The sequence below is a fragment of the Nyctibius grandis genome, chromosome 13 (genome assembly GCF_013368605.1).
Source record: "Nyctibius grandis isolate bNycGra1 chromosome 13, bNycGra1.pri, whole genome shotgun sequence".
NCBI lineage: Eukaryota > Metazoa > Chordata > Aves > Nyctibiiformes > Nyctibiidae > Nyctibius > Nyctibius grandis.
In genome coordinates this window covers 10235173-10252690 of record NC_090670.1, presented here as the reverse complement: position 1 = coordinate 10252690, position 17518 = coordinate 10235173, and the positions used below count along the sequence as shown (strand labels likewise).

Here is a 17518-nt window from a genome sequence, read left to right as displayed (position 1 = left end):
TAAAGAATAGGACCTAAAATTGGTAGCTGCTACCCAAGAGAGAGACGGCAAACTGCTGTTAATAAAACAAAAAAAAAGGTGGGGGGGGGGAGCGGAAAGAAAGGAAGGAAATAGGGTGGTGAACTACTGATCTGTGGAACAGTGGAACATCTCATGCCATTATACTGGCAGACTATACAGCTCATTCTACCGTTCCAAAAGGTCTATGACAGCGAGACACTAAGGCTAACCCGTAAGTTTCTATTAACATCCAAAGCCCTCTTTCTCAGTGTTGTATTTTGTGGGCCCAACCAGCTGAATCAACATCTATACCGCCACATATCAGTGAGCCCCAGGCATACATAGTTCTGGACTTTTAAGGTGGGGACAGGGTGGGGTTCAAGACTGTAAACATCAGATAAGAACTTACTTATTTTGTAAATCAAAGATGCGCTGACACTCTTCTTTGTATCTCTCCTGATGTTCTGCTACAGAAAACCGAGACCCACGTGCAAATTTGCTCATAGGACCTTCCCCTGAACGAGCCTGCTCTGTAGACATCGTACGCACCACATCAATCACTTCCCACCGAGACAGCTTCTTTATCTGCAAAGAGGAAGACAGACTAGAAACGGCTTTAGAGACACACAACTGAGGTAGCTGACTGTGGATTTCAACTCCTTTCCACACAAGGTCAAAGTAGAAAAGTATACATCCTTTCCACCATCAGCTGCTGAATCTGTTAGCAAAGTGAACTCTGAAACCTGCTCCAGGTTCATGCTCACCTCCTCTTCAGGCACTCCAAATTTACGCAGAAGCTGTTTGGCATTTTTGAGAGAAAGTCGGCGTAGATCAGCATCTGTCCCAGTCACTGTCTTTTTCACTGGCTGAGGTTCTTTATCATCCTGGTCAGAGGAAGATGCAGTCTATTAATGTCATCACATAATAGTCTTTACTAGGCTCATCTTCTGATATTTTCTCTTCCTGATGCCCCATATTTACTCTATTTCTCCCACATGACTTTCCAGTTTTTGCTCCTCATCCAACCCAACCTTGGGAACTATACCTTCTGCTGAGTTGGTTTGTTTGGAATCTTCACATAAGAAAATCCTTCACCACAACCGGTAGGATCTGCTACACCAGTCACTTCTAGGAGGCACTTGCCCTTCATAGCAGCAATGAAGGCTCGTGTGGTGTTCCATGGAGCTGTGCGTACCTGCCAGCAAGAAGAGAAAAATGCCCTCACAATCCTGCTACCATCAAGGAGAATTCCAAGCTTTTTGTTTTGGATTCTTCCAGTGATACTGAGAACTTTTCAACTGACATAACGAGGGTGAATTCCACTTCTATATCCTTCAGGTGCCCTGACAAAACCTCTATGAAGAACCGAAGTGCTAGATAACTCACAAAAGGCACTTAAGGCAAAAAGCCTAGTCCTGAAAGGACTTAGCAAGAAGGGTCCCCAAACACAGGTATAAGTTTGGTAGCAGAGTTCTCAGGAAAGTCACAAGAACATTTGATCTACTGAATTCTACTTTAAATATGTCCTTTATATTTAAGGGCCTTGTTTCTCTCCTGCCATGCAGTTTTATAGATTGGCATGCATGCTCATGCATCACTCCGACAGTACCTCATCATCAATCTTCATTTGGAAATCCTCTTCATTCTCCTCTTCTGGTGCAAAGAAAGATTTCTCCCCGTAACCTGCATCCTGCAGAGAAATATTAGGAAAAAATGAGAACCTACAGTTTGAAAAAGGTTACTGGAGAGAGAACTAGAAGCATATTATGAACCTCCTGTGGAGACATGTCATACTGAACAAGCACACTTCCACAGGCAGTTGTTTGCAAGATTCATTGTGACCCACAGTATCACATGTCAAACTGCCCAGTATTTTGACAAACTCCATAACTTAATACTGCACTCGACTTCAAAAAAATAACCAGTCTCTCTCACAGCCACATACCGGTTACTTTCTGCTGTAGAGCTCCAGATGGAAACACAAGTCCTTCCTCATACCTTCCCTTTGCTACCTTTGAGCATAGCTAGATCAGTATCTAAATAATAGGTGGTAAGAATATAATGTCTCTCTAAGAACTTAACTCCCTTTTTACACAGCAGAAAACTTAGGAAGTTTCCCAGTAGTCAGTGGCCTAATTTACCTACTTTGTAGCAAAATCAGCTTTAGGCAGACGGTGTTACCTAGCCTCACCCTTCACAGAACTACACGTCAGTAACTTGCCTTATAGCCTACAAAGAGCATTTACCTTCAGTCGCTGCTCAGCTGCAATCATGCTGTAATAAGCACAGCACTGTTCTGGGGATACCATTGCTCTGATCTCTTCCTCTGTTGGCAATCTGAAATCTGGCTTTAAAACCCACCAATTTGAGTCCATCCCTGAAAAATGCACAGATCAAACACTGAGTAGTTTCCCACAAATGTTGAATGCTACCATAATCTTAACTGTATTTCAAGATTAGGTACCCTGCAGCAATGCTGGCAGAAGGAGTAAGTGTGAAAAATCTGTGACACTTAGACCACTAAAAGTGGTAAGTTTTTTCATTCTGCATTTGTCTAAATCAATGCCCCCTACCTCAGTGCCTGTTGTATCAGCAAACTCTCATACATTCATCATGCTCATTCAATGTACAAACTACATTCCAAAAGCATTTAATCCACCTTTCACTTCCTCACCTCAAACTACTTTTCCCCGTGGCTAGCCTAAAAAGCTTTATATTATCACCCATTTATCATTCTGCATATATAAAAATCAGAACTCAGGCTCTCAGAGCACTATTAGACTCATGAAGATGGGACAAGCTTCTACTGGCATGTATTTGCTTGCAAAACACAACACAGCCATACACAGCAGGAAGGGAATATGTACGTGTTGGTGTTGTACATCGTTACTTTACGAGTAAATCATTGCCCAAAGGGTTATTAAAAAAAAAAGTCCAGACACTAGTAATTTCTCACCATCAAGCACGCTTGTGCCAAAAGAAAGTGCACATTTATAAAAATTAGAGCAAAAAAACCTATGAGGTTACATTTCAGTTCTTCAAATAGATGTTTTCAAAACTGGTTTAGCAGGAGATGTTGCCTCCACCTGCTCTGTTTGGAACTCCAAGAGCAGCAAAGAATGGCTGACCTCCACATAAAATCTTTAAATACCTGTGCGTTTGAAATCAGCACAAAGCTTTAGCCGCTTTCGGATGCTGCTCTCTGAGTGCGAGGGAAAGGCCTTCTTGATATCTTCCATGCGAATTCTCCGAGGACGGTCTCTGCTTTTCCAGAAGAGGCGATAAATAAAAACCTAGAAAAAATTCTCGTTTGTGATGTCTGAAGAAAGAATACAACAAACCTGCACAGACAGCATAAACAATGCCATTTCTAATGACTACTTGGGACTCCCTACTTAAAACCCATTATTTCTTACAAATTTACTTAGTAAAGTTTTCCAAGCCACATGTCTGCTTCAGGTTCAGCTATTTTTGAGAATGAGATGCGGAAAAAATATTTGTCTTGAAATTTTGTATTATCACATTAGAAATGTTCATGCTTTGGTACAGAAACTTGAACTCTGGGAACGGCAGGGATGTTCCTGCTCTGCAAATACCTTGAGTTATAATTTTGAATTAAGCTGACAGTATATTACTAGAAATTTTTCAGAAATCTAAATTTGGGGATATTTAATGGAATGGTTACTGACAGTCCCAAACCTTAACTGCCTCAGGATCTAGGAAATCAACGACCTATGAAGCAACTCTGATTTTGTGCTACGTGATAGGACTGCGATAAGATCCCTTAACTGCCTCTTAGTAAAACTCATGTAACTGTCATTTTATAAAGCATAACCACTTCAAAGTTCATTCTAATTTCTTCAGTTTCCTACACTTACATAATCCTTTTATGTAATCCTTTCCATAATCCACTTACACTTACTAAACCTTTTATTTTGGCTAATAATAAGCCTCTATCATATACTTGTCAGATAGGATGCAAGTAAACAGAAGCAGCATGCCATAAATCATTGGTTAAATGACAACCAAAATGGTCTGTATGGTTAACATCCAACTCTTGTAGTGCTCTTACCTCACAACAACAACAACAAAAAAAAAAAAAGGGAGCCATAGCAGGGCAACGAGCTTCTCAAGTCAAGGCTGTCCACATGAGGCCTGTGCCTATGCCATAGGCTTTCTACAAATACCCTTCAGATCCCCAAACTGTCTCTTATCACATACCTGCAGAAAATCTCTGATATGGGTGTTAGCTCGTTTAGAGTTGGGACCAGGGACTTCATAAAGTGGGCACTCCTGACCAACCACAAAAATATCCACTAATTCTCGAACATAATAGCCTTGTCGTGTCCGGATAATCAGGAAATCCGTTTCAGGCATTTTATGTAAATAGATAGGGGCCCGGAAAAGGTTGTTTTCAAATGCCTAATAAGAGAAACAAATCAAAGTTTAAAAGTCAGATTTTGATCAAATTTTCTGTAACTCAATCTACAAAAAAAAACTTAAAAAAACCCAGTCATTCCAGTGGTACACAATCATTTATATCACAATATATATAGATGTGCAGTCAGAACATTCCTTGCTTATGCAGAGAATAACCAAGGATGAAGCACAAAAGCATAAGAAAACCTAGAACAAATGCAGAAAGAGTTTGCAGGGCTCTTTGGACTGACCTTTAAGAAGTACTTTAAAAAGGGACAGAAAGAACACATATGTGGAAGAACACTAGAACCACGGCAACCAGCCCAGGACACACACACAGTTGGGGAACGGGAGAAGGCAACAGAAGCAAGGACTGAAGACTTTGCTCAGGAAAGAAGGTTGTAAGAACCTAACCAGAAAAGCAGAAAGCAGCAGAGTTCAGCATTTAAAGGTAAGAAAGTTTAAACTGGCACCAAGGAGGCACTAGACTTGAGTGGAACTGGAAAGACCATCCTCTTCTGTGAAGGGTTTTCTCCACCCGTAAGGCTTCCACAAGCCTTACCCACTGCTACTCTCCCACACTACCCTTATCCACATTGCAAAGCTTTCCCTGAGATGGCCCTGTCCTCACTTCAAGCTTTCCAGAAGTCCTGTGATGAATCTCTAATATCAACCTTCACCTTACTTTTTTCCTGTGGTACAGCATGGACAGAATTATTGCTGCAGCAAGAGCAGCTAGCATTAACTGAAATCGATTTATTTTTACATTTATCATGGGTTTTGTACTCAGGTGGTCCTTATAACATTCTTAGCTCCTCTCCCCATCTCAACTGTATGTATTTCAATAACAAAGAAAGGCTCATAAAAGCAGAAGTCTACACACCTGACTAGTAACTGGCATCCAGCAGACAACTAGCAGTGCAATTCTCAGCAAGTACACAAAAGGTTTTGCTCACACATCCTGGACCATGATAAATCCATGTTTTCTATCCCCTCCAACACCTAGTTACTGAGCTCCCCAACATTCAAGCAGCTCTGGCCTTCCACGCAGTCCTCTCTAACAGTATTTCTAATGCCATTACAAAGCAAAGCAGTAAAGATTCACTTCCTGCAATTCCTATCATTCCTACAACAATTTTAAAAAGCATATAACAGAAAGATATTCTTTTAAAAAAAGCCAAGAACTGAATTATCACTAAACAAAGAGACTTAAACTGGAAATGAAACTGAATCCGTTTTTTTGGAAGTTGAGCATTATTTGTGATTCAATAAACGGGGCATGAAACATTCTGCCTATTACTCCACATTCAACTTTTCTGTCGTCTTATGCTTGCTCTTCTTACCTGCAGTAACTGGCCTGGATGCAGAGAGCCCAGGAACGGAGAAGTGTGACAATAAACAGTCTCTCCATATTTACAGTCTGGGGCTCCCGGATCTTTGCCAGGTTTCTGCAATGTGCAATGAAGGTGCAGTGAGCATTCAGCGAGAGGCAGAAGAAAATCACTGTCCAATAGCAAAACCTGTATACTCACCCTTTTGTAGTAATTTTTAATCTTTGTTGCCATGCCAACCTGCATCATTAAAGGGGCATTTTCCTCACTGTATTCAGCAAGGATGAGATCTCCATCCTTGCCAGTTAGGTCCTGTGGTGTGCGCATGAAGAACATTTCACCCCCACCAGAAGCCTGACGCTCCTGCTCTCTCATCTGTGCCAGTGAAGACAGTGTTAGGAAAACAGCACATCAAACAGATCTGCTGTGCAAATGGAGCCACAGCAGACATTACATACAGAGAAAAATAACTGTACCTTGGCTTTCTTTTTTATGTGCTTCAGCAGAGGTTGCACAGCATGGGGCCCTGGCTGGGACAGGGCACCAAAAGAGTATTTCTTCAGGGGAGGCCGATGAAATTGACGAAGCTTCATAGGACCCATATGGGTGGGAAAGAATGGCTGGCGAAGTTCCACTGCTGGGATGGAGTGCTAACACAGGAAGAAAATGTGTGTTAAGAATGACAGCTATCATCTCAAAACCAAGCTCATCATCCTATTCTGCTAGCCCTTATATAACAGGACCTAGTAATATTTTTTGGTCTGCTAGCAGTAATACTAGTGCATTGGAATTCACTTGTTATCATACGTGTTGCCGTTTGACAGAAAGTGCTTAGGTCCATATATAGATCTTTCCTTTCTGTACAGAGATGACTTTAATTTTACTATTTCAAATGGTACCTAATAAGAGGATTTCTTTATTAACTAGGAGCATGCAAAGGCATTATCCCTATCAGTGGGAGAGAAGGGCACTTGGAATTACATACATTTTTCCCATTACAGAAGAGGCTGGAATCAGATGAGGTTTCAGAAGAGGTCACTGAATACCACAATGAAAGAGGAAAGAAAAATCTCCTCTTCACCTAGGGCTAGTGAGCAGTAGTTCAAATTCATAATTATCTAAATTATTTTTATAATATCCAGATTAAAACACACACTAGTAGCAGAAGTACAGACTTACCTCTTGACTATCTGCACCAATTTCCCCCCCTCCCACTACAGCTTCAGAAAGAGTACTACAGAAATAGACACTAAACAAAAGCATGGCAAGTATGATACAGCAAGATACTGCCCTCAGTTTGATGGGGCAATCAAGAAAAGTTCGTTCAAACTCCTTTCTATCGTTTTAATTAAACAACACTAAAAATCTCTCTCATGAACACGTAACTGACCTGCTGTAATCTAAATGCTGGTTTTCTACAAACCCTAAATCAGACTGTCAGCTAGAAACCTCCTACCAGAACACACGCACCCTCACTCTATAGCCAACACTACTGTGACTACCTGAATGATGTTGCCTCCAAAGGTTCCTCGAAGTCCCTGCTGTTTGGGGTAGTAAAACTCATCATTAGAGAGGTTCCAGGGATCCTTCACCTCTGGCTGAGACATGTTCTAATTCAATTTTAAACACAGAGAGAGAGGTGTCAAAAAAAAAAAAAAAAAAAAAAAAAATCACTCCTTCCACATCATTCCCAACCTGCAAGGTGCTAAAGCTTATGCAGACCTGCTGTGGTTCTTCCTTGATGACACCTGTTTTTCCCAACAGGATTCGACTCTTCTTTAGAGAAGATTCTTTCTTGTTCTCCTTGGATGGAGAGTTCAAAGTCATTTCTTCCTTTTCATCAGGAATTTCTAAAAACACAAGCAATCACACTGTAGGGCACTTGTCCTAGGGTTCCCTGTTCAGCATCGCAACCTGCCACTGAGCTGCAGCTTGGTCAGACATTTTAGCCTTTTTGTTCAGTTTCTGGGGTGACTGTCCTCCTCCTACACTCCTCCCCCTTTTCCTCCGTACAGGTTAATATGAAACAAGCTCAACAAACACAGAAAAGCTCCATCTCTACCTTACGTTCTTCAGCAGCGAGTAGATTTGAGTGGGAGGATGGTGATTGTGAGGATTGCTCGGGGTAACCACTGCTCAACACAAAATTTACTAATAATCTAATCAATGAAAGTACAAGAAATAGCATCTGTTCTGCCAAAGCTATTCTGCAGAGTTGAAAGTCAAGGTAACAGAAGTGCCAATACTGATCTCCAGCTACATGTATTAATAATCTTTTTCTTCCCCACCTATATACAACATGAAAGTGAGACTGAATCCAAAGATGATATGGACCTGAACCCAAAAGGGATTCCTGAAAAATTCCAGGAAAGTAGCATGAATTTTAAAAGTTAGCAATTTGTGAAGCATGGATTCACCAAGTAAGATTTTCACATGAGAAGCAGGGCCTAATGACATTGGCTTGGTAAACGCTGTATCAACTTCCTCCACAGATCTCATGTCACTCTATATAAAATAAGAATGGGTTCACCTTTGTCACTATTTATACATACATTTGCAATTTTATGTTGTATTTCAGACTTGGAAAGAAAATACTGATAGTCTGTTTGTCTTTACTTTAACCAAGCTCAAATTAAGAGTGATTTTCAAGGTTGCTGCCTAATAACAAAACAGTCCAATCAATAGACATAGAAATTCTTAGAACTGACCCACTTTCCTGAGAAAGGAAATGTAATCCAGGCCATATAAAGTGCAGCAAGATATGCCTATCCTTAAACTACGTAAGGCTGCTTGAAGATTACCAACACACAGCTCTAAGAGAAAGTGGTGATTTTAGTGGTCCAAATAAGACAAACATCTCTCCAGCTTGTAGCAATATAAGCAGGGAGTACATTCAAATCAAACTCCAAGAATACTGAGTAAGTTTATAGCAGCAACAAAAATGCTCACAGGTATTATGCAAAGCCATAGCTCCTATGTGGCATTACCATAGCCTGAAAGAGGCTTAAAGAATCTGCTTCTTCAGGCTTTGAATACAAGCCATGCTGAGAATGGCAAGGGCTAGTTTGTGGTTTACTTCTCTACTTCCCTCTTCAAACCAACACGCATGCAAGTAAAATTAAGACAGTCACTTCTAAAACACAGTTAAGAGTCAGATTAATTATATTAAATTTAAGTTTCAGGGCATTAATTTCTACTCTCCTGTTACTGCTTTTAACTTGGGAGCTGAAAGTATATACCACACCATTAGAGTTATTAGTGTTGCCACCTTCTGCTTAGGCCTTTGATTACTTGCAAATTATCTTCAAAAGCCAGAACAAAGAAAGGCCGTAAGTATTACCTTAGTCCATTTATTTCTATTACAGTGTGACTATAAATCCTTGCTTGCATTTCCACTTGTCTTTTCCCATTTGAGTCAAATTTCTGGATGCCATAAACATACCTAGAATTATGTTTTCATCATTTGGATCAAGTGTTAAAACAGGGGGATCCAAGTAGGTTTCCATGGCCTGATCATCCCAGATGATATTGTCTTCCCAACGGCCATATACTAACTCTTCATTATCAATTGGGAAAATAGAGTACCAGGGTTTGTCTTCATCCAGGGAAACTGCAACAATCATAAGGTAGAATCCTTAAGAGTTTTATACACTACCTTGGCAGAAAACCATTTCAGAGCTCATCCCCACATCTTACTCCTTCAACCTGCCCCATCTTTCAGGGCTTTCTGAGACAGGACCTCTAAAAGGCAAAAAAAAAACTCATCTTGGAAGCAAAGAGGAAGCAGAACCCCAAGTCTCAGCTTTGTCAATGCTTAGAGATTTTGCTCCACTGAAACACAGATAACCTCCAAGAATTAAATAGGGCCTCTAACAGGTTTTAGAGCAAACAAGTATCCCTTTTATCTATACCTTGTTGCCAAAAAAAGGACCCTGCTATTACCTAGGACACAAGTCTATACAGAAATATGTGTCACATGAACCTATTCATAGGCCAAAGATTGACATCTTCATTACCTTGCTGTTCAGGGGCTTGCTTTTCTTTGCCCTTTGCCATACCTAGGACTCCTGCTACATTTGGTTTCTGTGCTAGTGGAACTGGTGGATTGAGCAAAGAGCCACTGCGGTTCAAACCTAGAGAAAATAAAAACACGAGTAAGGTTACTTTGAGGGGGAGGGTTAGGGAGCATTGCATTGCCTTAAATCAGAACTTGGGGGCTGCATGGAGAGATTTTCAGCCTGAACCAGGACGGGCCTGCTGCTCATATCACAAAGTGTCATGTGTCATTAGTACGGGTAAGACTTACAAAAACACATGCACCCACAGCTTACTGCTGGAGTCTGCAGCCTCTTCAAAGTTATGTTTGGCTTGCTTTGCATATGCTGCAAGACAAAGCATAAGATACATTTCTATGTGGTCCCTATAAAAGTGAGAGGCCTTGAGCAGGCAGTTGCCACTGACAGAACGGGTGGTCTGGCCTCCAGCAGCTTCCTGTCTTATGTCAAACTGTCACAGAAAAAAGGATGGCCAAGCAGACCTCAAGGAATCACTCTGTGGAGGCAGCTTCTCCCAGGGCAGACCAACTCAGCTACGCTCACGTGACACTTATGTCACTTAAATTAATACTTCTGGAAGGCTAAGACCTAACACATGTGAACAGAAGAACCATGTTTAACATGTTACTGTAGCTTTTGATGGGACTCAAAACACAGCAAGCTCAGGCCTGGATAGCTCAAGCACAACTGTGCTGAAATGAAAATTGTTATAAAATGCTATCTCCAATTCACCTACCCAACTCCTCAGAGTGTCTTGTACTCATAGCTGAACAGTAAAGGATTGACACTAGTACCCAATAAAGATCTGACATTTCCATTATTCTTCCCTTGTAGAAGCAGGATAAGATATAACAAACAGATGATAAACATTCATTCTACCAAGCAATTTATATTTAAAATGCATCTAAGAGAAAAGTGTGAGCCTTGTAAGAATTGTTGCTTCCTATCTAGAAGAAGCAGAATACCATTATTAGTTCAGGAGAAACTTCAGAAGACTTTTACACGGTTCTTCCAATTATAAGAAAACATATAAAGAAAATTCCATTGGCCTATGAACAGCAGACATCTTAAGTGCAGCACTGCTTGATACTCATGTAGATGGATCTATCATGTGGTATTCCACATGGAGAGAAGAAAGTCAGAGTTGATATTTTCTTTAACAGAAGGGATCTACTTTGTTTTTGGAAAGAAAGAAATTGTCTCAGAATTCTGAGCGAAGTTGTGATTTTGCCAAAAAACGTTCCCTGGCAGGAAGAATTATGCTCTGTATTTGAGACAAAAGCATACAATGAGTCAGCTCAACTACAGCAAGTACAATCCCTATCAGACCATTGATTACCTTGTTGGGCATTGTATGCAGTGGCATTTCTCGTCATGCTGGATGGCAGCCAGCCTGCCAAGCTTGCCCGCTGTGTCTTAGTCCCTTTGTGCTTGACATCTTCTCCATTCCAGATAACATCGTCCTCCCATTGGAGCTGTGTCACCATAAGGAAGTGCTCATCAGCTAGCAGATCATCCTTCTCATCCACCAACCCTGCATCCTGCAAAGAAAGAACAGCTGCTTGAAGACCTGCATTGACTTTATACTTTCAAACTAAAGGAGGAAAATTAAAAGCCTCATTTTGCACGGTGCACAACCATCCACCGGCCCATCACCAAGCTCTCATTGTGCAGCAATCCCTAGTGCCACACGTCTCCGCACCTTCCCCCACAGTTCCCCTCTCACCCCCTCATCTGCGTGTCCTTTAACCTCCTGCTCCTTCTTCTCTTTCAGCTTGAAACCATAATCAAATCCACTGCCATCTTCAGGGATCCCCAGCATATCATACCAGAGCTGTGCTGGGCCATAGCGCCATTCTGCCACTTTAGGCTTTGTATCCGTCACTTTGTCGGTATCACCAGTTGACTGGGAAAATTTCGATTCCACAGGTGCCATCATGGTAATCTGGAGCACAGGAAAGGAGAGAACTGTTACACTGACGGTCTAAGGGTCAGTAAGAGTTTTCTTCCTTCCAAGTTTCCCAGCTTATTCTCAGAGAAGAAAGGTATTTCTAAGAAGTGCTTTTCCATACTTACTAGCTGCCTTAAGAATGTTCTGCAATTAGACTTCCAAGAACACAGAGATTTCTTCTTGATACAAAGAGGATAAGCTCTCCTATTGATCCTGTACCACGGATGCAGCCTTCTCAGTAAGAAGCAATCACCTGAAGTCACTGACTAGTATCTGGAGAAGAGCTTCTGCACAGCTGGAATACAAGCCAACCTTGTCCTCCAGTTTTATTTTGGAGGAAAAGCTCTTTACTCTAGAAGTCGCTGTCCAATCCACTACTACCCCCAGTGCTAGCTGGCGACCCTCTCTAAGTCTCAGATATCCCACCTCATCATCTGAAAGGCACTGCTCAGGAGGGGGAGGAGCAGCAAACTCATATTCCCAAGGAGATTTTCCTTCCATTCCACTCTCAACTACAACTTCACCCTCCTGTATCTGCACTTCTTGTGCCAACTCCCGATGTTTCTTCTTGCGTTTCCTTCGGGCACTACGCCAAACTGATGGAACATTCTTTCCAGGGCCAAAGAGACGCAGGAAACGCAGCACCTAGAATAGAAAAAAACAAAAAGGGTCAGAAAAAAAAAAACACACTGTGGAATGCTTGTCTGTCTTTCCCTCACCTGAAAAGCAGTAATGGAAGACAGCACTCTGAAATTCAGAAGCTTGGCCTGCAATCAACAATCTCTTGGTTATACTTGAAATAAACTTCTTGATCCATCTGTTTGATGGATCCTTCCTTTTCAAAAGGATTTAGTCTTAATTTCAGACACAAGAAACTCAACAGAGGGAAGAAGATTGCCTTTACGTATTGGGCATGTGGTCAGACACCACCTGGAAACAATTATTTTCATTTTGAACAATCCACAACCTTCAGAAAGACACATGGAGATTGAAGAAGAGTTGATAAAATTATTAGCAAAAGAGACAAAGCTAGAAGACAGTTATATAAAGCAGAGATTTCTTAAGCAACCAGATAAAAGCAAATACCACGGTCTAGAAACAATACACTCATTTTTATTTCCATCATAATGCAGTTCCCCTATATGCATTCCGCATACCTCCAAAACTTGCCCTAATGACAATAACAAACTTTCTCTTCTGTTTCTTCTACAATTACGTTTCTGTTTTTTAAGCACTGATAATTGTTTCTTCAGAGCACTCTTGTAAAGAGGGAAAGCATTATTCCCAAATTAACTGACAGATTTAGGAAACAGGAATTATAACCAAAGATTTGTAAAAATGCATCCTATTAATGTTCCCTGTTAATCTGTTATGCTGATCCCCAAAGGAAATAATGTTTATATAACCACTCTGTCCATCTTTGCCCACATCCACGTTATCCTTCTTCCCAAAACTTCCCCAGATTACTTCTGAACCCTTTGGCCAGTTTCAATGACCTTTCACCAAGGGCAAAGGTCTCAGACATAGTTAAGCTACAACAGTTTAATGAAACACAAAGTCTCCTTCTCCACATGCTATTTTAAGTGGTTTCATCACGAAAACCAGTGCTACATTAACATGCACATTCTCAGAAATCAACCAATCCTCACAGCCAAATCTACAGGATTTCAGGCTTTGCCAGCTCTAGTACTCATGGATTAGTCACGAAAGGTGCTCAGCTTAACAGCTTGCACTGATTCCTGCACATTCAACACTGAACCAGTCCCTGACATTACATGTTGAGCACCAAAGAAATGAACACACCAGTTGATACAAAATACAGTAACACAGGAAACACCAAATTTGCAAAAGCCAAGAGAACATCCAGAATGCTAACTTCTGTGCTAGAGTCTCACCTAGATTTCTAACAGACAGAGATTAGCTAAATCATTAAAACATGCTGTTTAATTATGCAAATTGCTCAGCTCCTTACACAAAGCCTGAGATGGAGGCACATATAAAACCAAGTTATCCTGGCTCACAACCATCTGTTTGGCACCTATAAGTTCATCTTTTTTCTCCTTCGTGTCCCACATTTCCTCTCCTCTTGTCATCTTTAAAACTTTCAAAATAATTATTGAAATACATGGACTACATTTGCTATTTGGGAGCATTTAGGAAAGTATTGTCAGGAATTTGCTTTGTGCAAAAAATGATCATTCTTTCAACCAACTTGTTATTGAGCTAATTTCTGATCCGTACTCAGAGCAGTTTTGAGGGAGGATTAAGTAAAGGATACAGATCACAAATTGTTTCAGGAAGAGCACACCAAGTTCACGACAGCATGAAAGGAAGAGCAAATATTTGCCAGAAAAGTCAGAAAGCAGACAGACTAGCATTATGTTTTTTAATCATCTGGCAAAAGTATTCTCTACTACCTCAGAAAAACAATTGTCACAAATCAACAGGCCGTGCTATGGTCTTACAGAACAGCAAAACATTATTTCACACCCTGATCTATATGATGCTTTTTAAGAGGCTCCTGCAAATGGCAGGAAAAGCATTACATGTTAAGCAATCTGGAAACAGCAGCACACAGAAACTAAAGAAAGTATTGAGCTGAGCAAGAACATCTATGCGATTACTTACTACATACCCTTAGTACTATGAGATTCACATTTAGAGGGCTTACATGATACAGTTTCTGTCACTTCCACGTATCTCTTACAATACCTTGCCTGGTCGAAATTCCGGAAAGAGCTCTGTAACACTTGGCAACTGTTTGGTAGCATCTCGCTGCATGATTCCTGCAAGAGGAAGTGTGAGTTTGCCTTCCTTGGATTCTGCCTGCCTGGCTTCTTGAGGTCCCATCTCTGACTCAGAATCAGAGCTGCTGCTGAAATCCACCTTGTCGGAGGCAGCAGAGGAAGGAGCAATGATGGAGGGCAAAATGATACCGTCTCCATCTTCAGATACTACAATAGAACAAGCACCTTATAAACAAACAGGTTTCCTCCCTGTCCCCTAGTAAAACCCCAAATGCCACATCTACTGTTTATACCAAGTTATGCAAAATTTAAGCCTCTGCAGGTGTTATCAGTACCATTCTGGTTTAACCTTTCATTTTATCCTAAGCGTTCCAGGTGATTTTCCCAGCCACAACTGAGAGGATGAGATAAAAAAGCAGTTTCATTGTCAATATCAGTATTTTAACAATCACTGGAAATATAATATTTCATCCTACATTTCAGACAATCCTATAACATTCCATATCAGGACAGAGACCCACCTTTAGATGCAGTCTGCAGACCCAAATTTTGACGACGTGTGGTGCTTGACGCAGAACGAACTGCTACACAGCAGTGTTTGCTTCCCTCAGATATTCATATTGCCAGAGAGAAGAAAGTCCTCACTCACCAGTGGCAGCTGCATCCTTTTCATCTTCTTTCTTTCCAGGTACTGGAGGTGGTGGTGGAGGCGGCATCAACTTGGAATCAATATCTTCACAGTCAGCATCGTAATCATCCTCATCTTCATCTAACCAGTCAGGAGACAAGACTGCATATTAAGCAGACAATAAAAGGGAACCAGCACCCTTCCCATTTATACTATCTCATACCTGTCCCAACGTGACGAGAAGACCCTGTCTTCTCATTAGTATAAGGAGACCATTCTCATTTTGTTACTAGATGCAAAACTCTTACAAGTTCAGCTTTGTGCACAAACTTATTTGCAAGATTGAAATTTAAGAAAGAGTGGGAAGGAGGGAAAAAGGCAAACTGACAGAAAGATGACTGAAGCACTTAAAATATATATACATTCATTCTCCTATCACCTCCCCTTATGCACGCTTTGCAGAGCAATAAAGCTGCTAAAGAAGTAAGAAAAATGTGGTTAAAAAGCCCAGATCACCTTTACATCCCATTAACCACAACATATCAACAGAAAGGTTAAGTGTAAGGCAGCTTTAAGGAATATGCAAAGATTTAGCATTTGCACTAGCAGCTACTGAAAGGGAAAAGCTGTATGTTTTTGGAAATCTGTTCTAGGCCAGGCAGAGATCCCTGGGACCAACAAAAGAACCAAAGCACCTTCTGCAGAAAGTCATTTCAGGAAAAGAATTCAAGGGTAAAACAGGAGACAGATATTAAGATTGAAGTGACTCTCTAAGGGATGAGGACCTTATATCTATGAGTATCTCCGAGAAGCACCTGGCCTCCTGCATAATGCTCTTCCTAAGAACACAGGTTAAAGAAATATGAGCAAGTAATGCATATTCTCTGCAGGGGATCCCAGAGCAAAAGGAGGATCCTGGTTTCTCTTCTGAGTACAGTTTAATGAGGAACTAATTCCTTAAAAAAAAAGAAGATAACAAACAGAGTTTCACAAAAGCTTATATTGCATTCTTGAAGCAAGGAGTGAAAAGGCACAATGCCACCCGTGTAAGAGACTGTCAAGGCCCCAAAATACAGCTAGCGCTGTACTGCTAATCCCATTTACCTGGTCTTCGAACTGGCTGCAGGCTGCCCATTGCCTGCTTATACCTACGGCTCTCATCTTCCGCCACTTCATTGATATCTGAATAATCAACAGCATCTTCCGTGCTCTTAACCCAGCCTAGGAAGAAAAGAAATCTAGTCATGCAAAACTTTATCTAATATATGTTACTAACTTCAGACTTCGCTATGAATCCTTTCCTACGCTTCCTTTTCTTAGAGGAACAAAAACATCTGATTAATACCTCCCATCAGAGTATTCTTCCCCTTATTCCAACCAAAAGCTCCAAGAACTCTTAATTTCCCATAAAGATTGGTAAGTAACAAACTTTAGCACAAGGAATACCTTTCACTTACTCAGTGAAACTGTTCAACAAGCTCAGAAATAGAGACATAATAATACTGTGCACTAAATAGGCTTGTTTGACACAGGGGAAAACACAGAATAAACTTATTTGTGAGGGAGAAGAGACAAGTGAAAACAAAAGTAATAAAAACTGAAAGCGAACAAGTGCGTAAGTGACCAGGAAATAAGGTGGGATTCACTCTGGCGAGAAGGAGAAGGCAAGGCCTTTGCCAGAGGACCTCTGACCAGACAACATCATGCTATTCCTTGCAGCCCCAGATGACCTAGATGTGTTTCCTCCTCTACAGTAAGAGTTCTGACCCTGCAGCCCCTCTGTCATTTAACCGCAGGTGCCCCAGTGCCAAACCTTCCTCGTCCAGGTGGGCTCCATCGGCCTCCGGGCTGTCCTCCTCGCTGGCTGTGATCTCAGTGATCAGGTTGCCCAGTCCCAGCACACCCAGACCGGCCAGGTGCTTCTTGGATTCCTGGAGAGACCAGAGCCACGTCCCAGCCGGGAGGCTCCACCAGCCGGGCCAGCCCGAGCCCCCTAACCGCCTGCCCGGTCCCGTTCCGGAGCCTGGCCCACCGACACCTCCTCCCTGGCCCGCCCCGGAGCCGCGCCACCGGGACCCCGGTTCCTCTCCCGTCCCTCAGCCCGCGCCGCTGGCCGGGCCGAAGCGGCGTCTCCCCGGAACGGCACCGCTCTACCTTGTCGAGGACGCTGTCCCCCTCCAGCTGCCCCGCCTCATTGATGTTGCCGAAGAGGAACCCGGCCAGCGAGAAGGGCTCGGCGCGGCCGCCATCCGCCTCCTCCTCGCTCTCCGAGTCTGACATCGCGGCGGCGCCGGACCGGAACCGGAACCGCGGCCCGGCCGTGACCGGAAGGAGCCGCCGCCGCCACCCCGGGCCGGCCAGGAGCGCCCCCGCGCGGCCCCGCCCCG

General features: G+C 42.1%; 1 protein-coding gene across 1 annotated transcript in view; it reads right to left on the bottom strand.

Moving 5' to 3' along the window:
* The window catches only part of TAF1 (TATA-box binding protein associated factor 1), a 33262-nt gene extending 15833 nt beyond the window's left edge, over positions 1-17429 (bottom strand). Inside the window, exons 1-22 of the mRNA XM_068411788.1 lie at positions 17286-17429; positions 16945-17062; positions 16236-16352; positions 15153-15272; positions 14469-14710; positions 12183-12401; positions 11532-11750; positions 11145-11346; positions 9767-9883; positions 9193-9360; positions 7473-7600; positions 7253-7360; positions 6227-6400; positions 5952-6125; positions 5763-5867; positions 4222-4422; positions 3152-3293; positions 2247-2377; positions 1610-1690; positions 1046-1195; positions 765-884; positions 410-585 (exon numbers count right to left, since the gene is read on the bottom strand). Of these exons, the coding sequence (XP_068267889.1) occupies positions 410-585; positions 765-884; positions 1046-1195; positions 1610-1690; positions 2247-2377; positions 3152-3293; positions 4222-4422; positions 5763-5867; positions 5952-6125; positions 6227-6400; positions 7253-7360; positions 7473-7600; positions 9193-9360; positions 9767-9883; positions 11145-11346; positions 11532-11750; positions 12183-12401; positions 14469-14710; positions 15153-15272; positions 16236-16352; positions 16945-17062; positions 17286-17411 (3338 nt within the window). The 5' untranslated portion in view covers positions 17412-17429. The remainder of the gene's footprint in view (positions 1-409; positions 586-764; positions 885-1045; positions 1196-1609; positions 1691-2246; positions 2378-3151; positions 3294-4221; positions 4423-5762; positions 5868-5951; positions 6126-6226; positions 6401-7252; positions 7361-7472; positions 7601-9192; positions 9361-9766; positions 9884-11144; positions 11347-11531; positions 11751-12182; positions 12402-14468; positions 14711-15152; positions 15273-16235; positions 16353-16944; positions 17063-17285) is intronic.
* Positions 17430-17518: the final 89 nt, after the last annotated feature.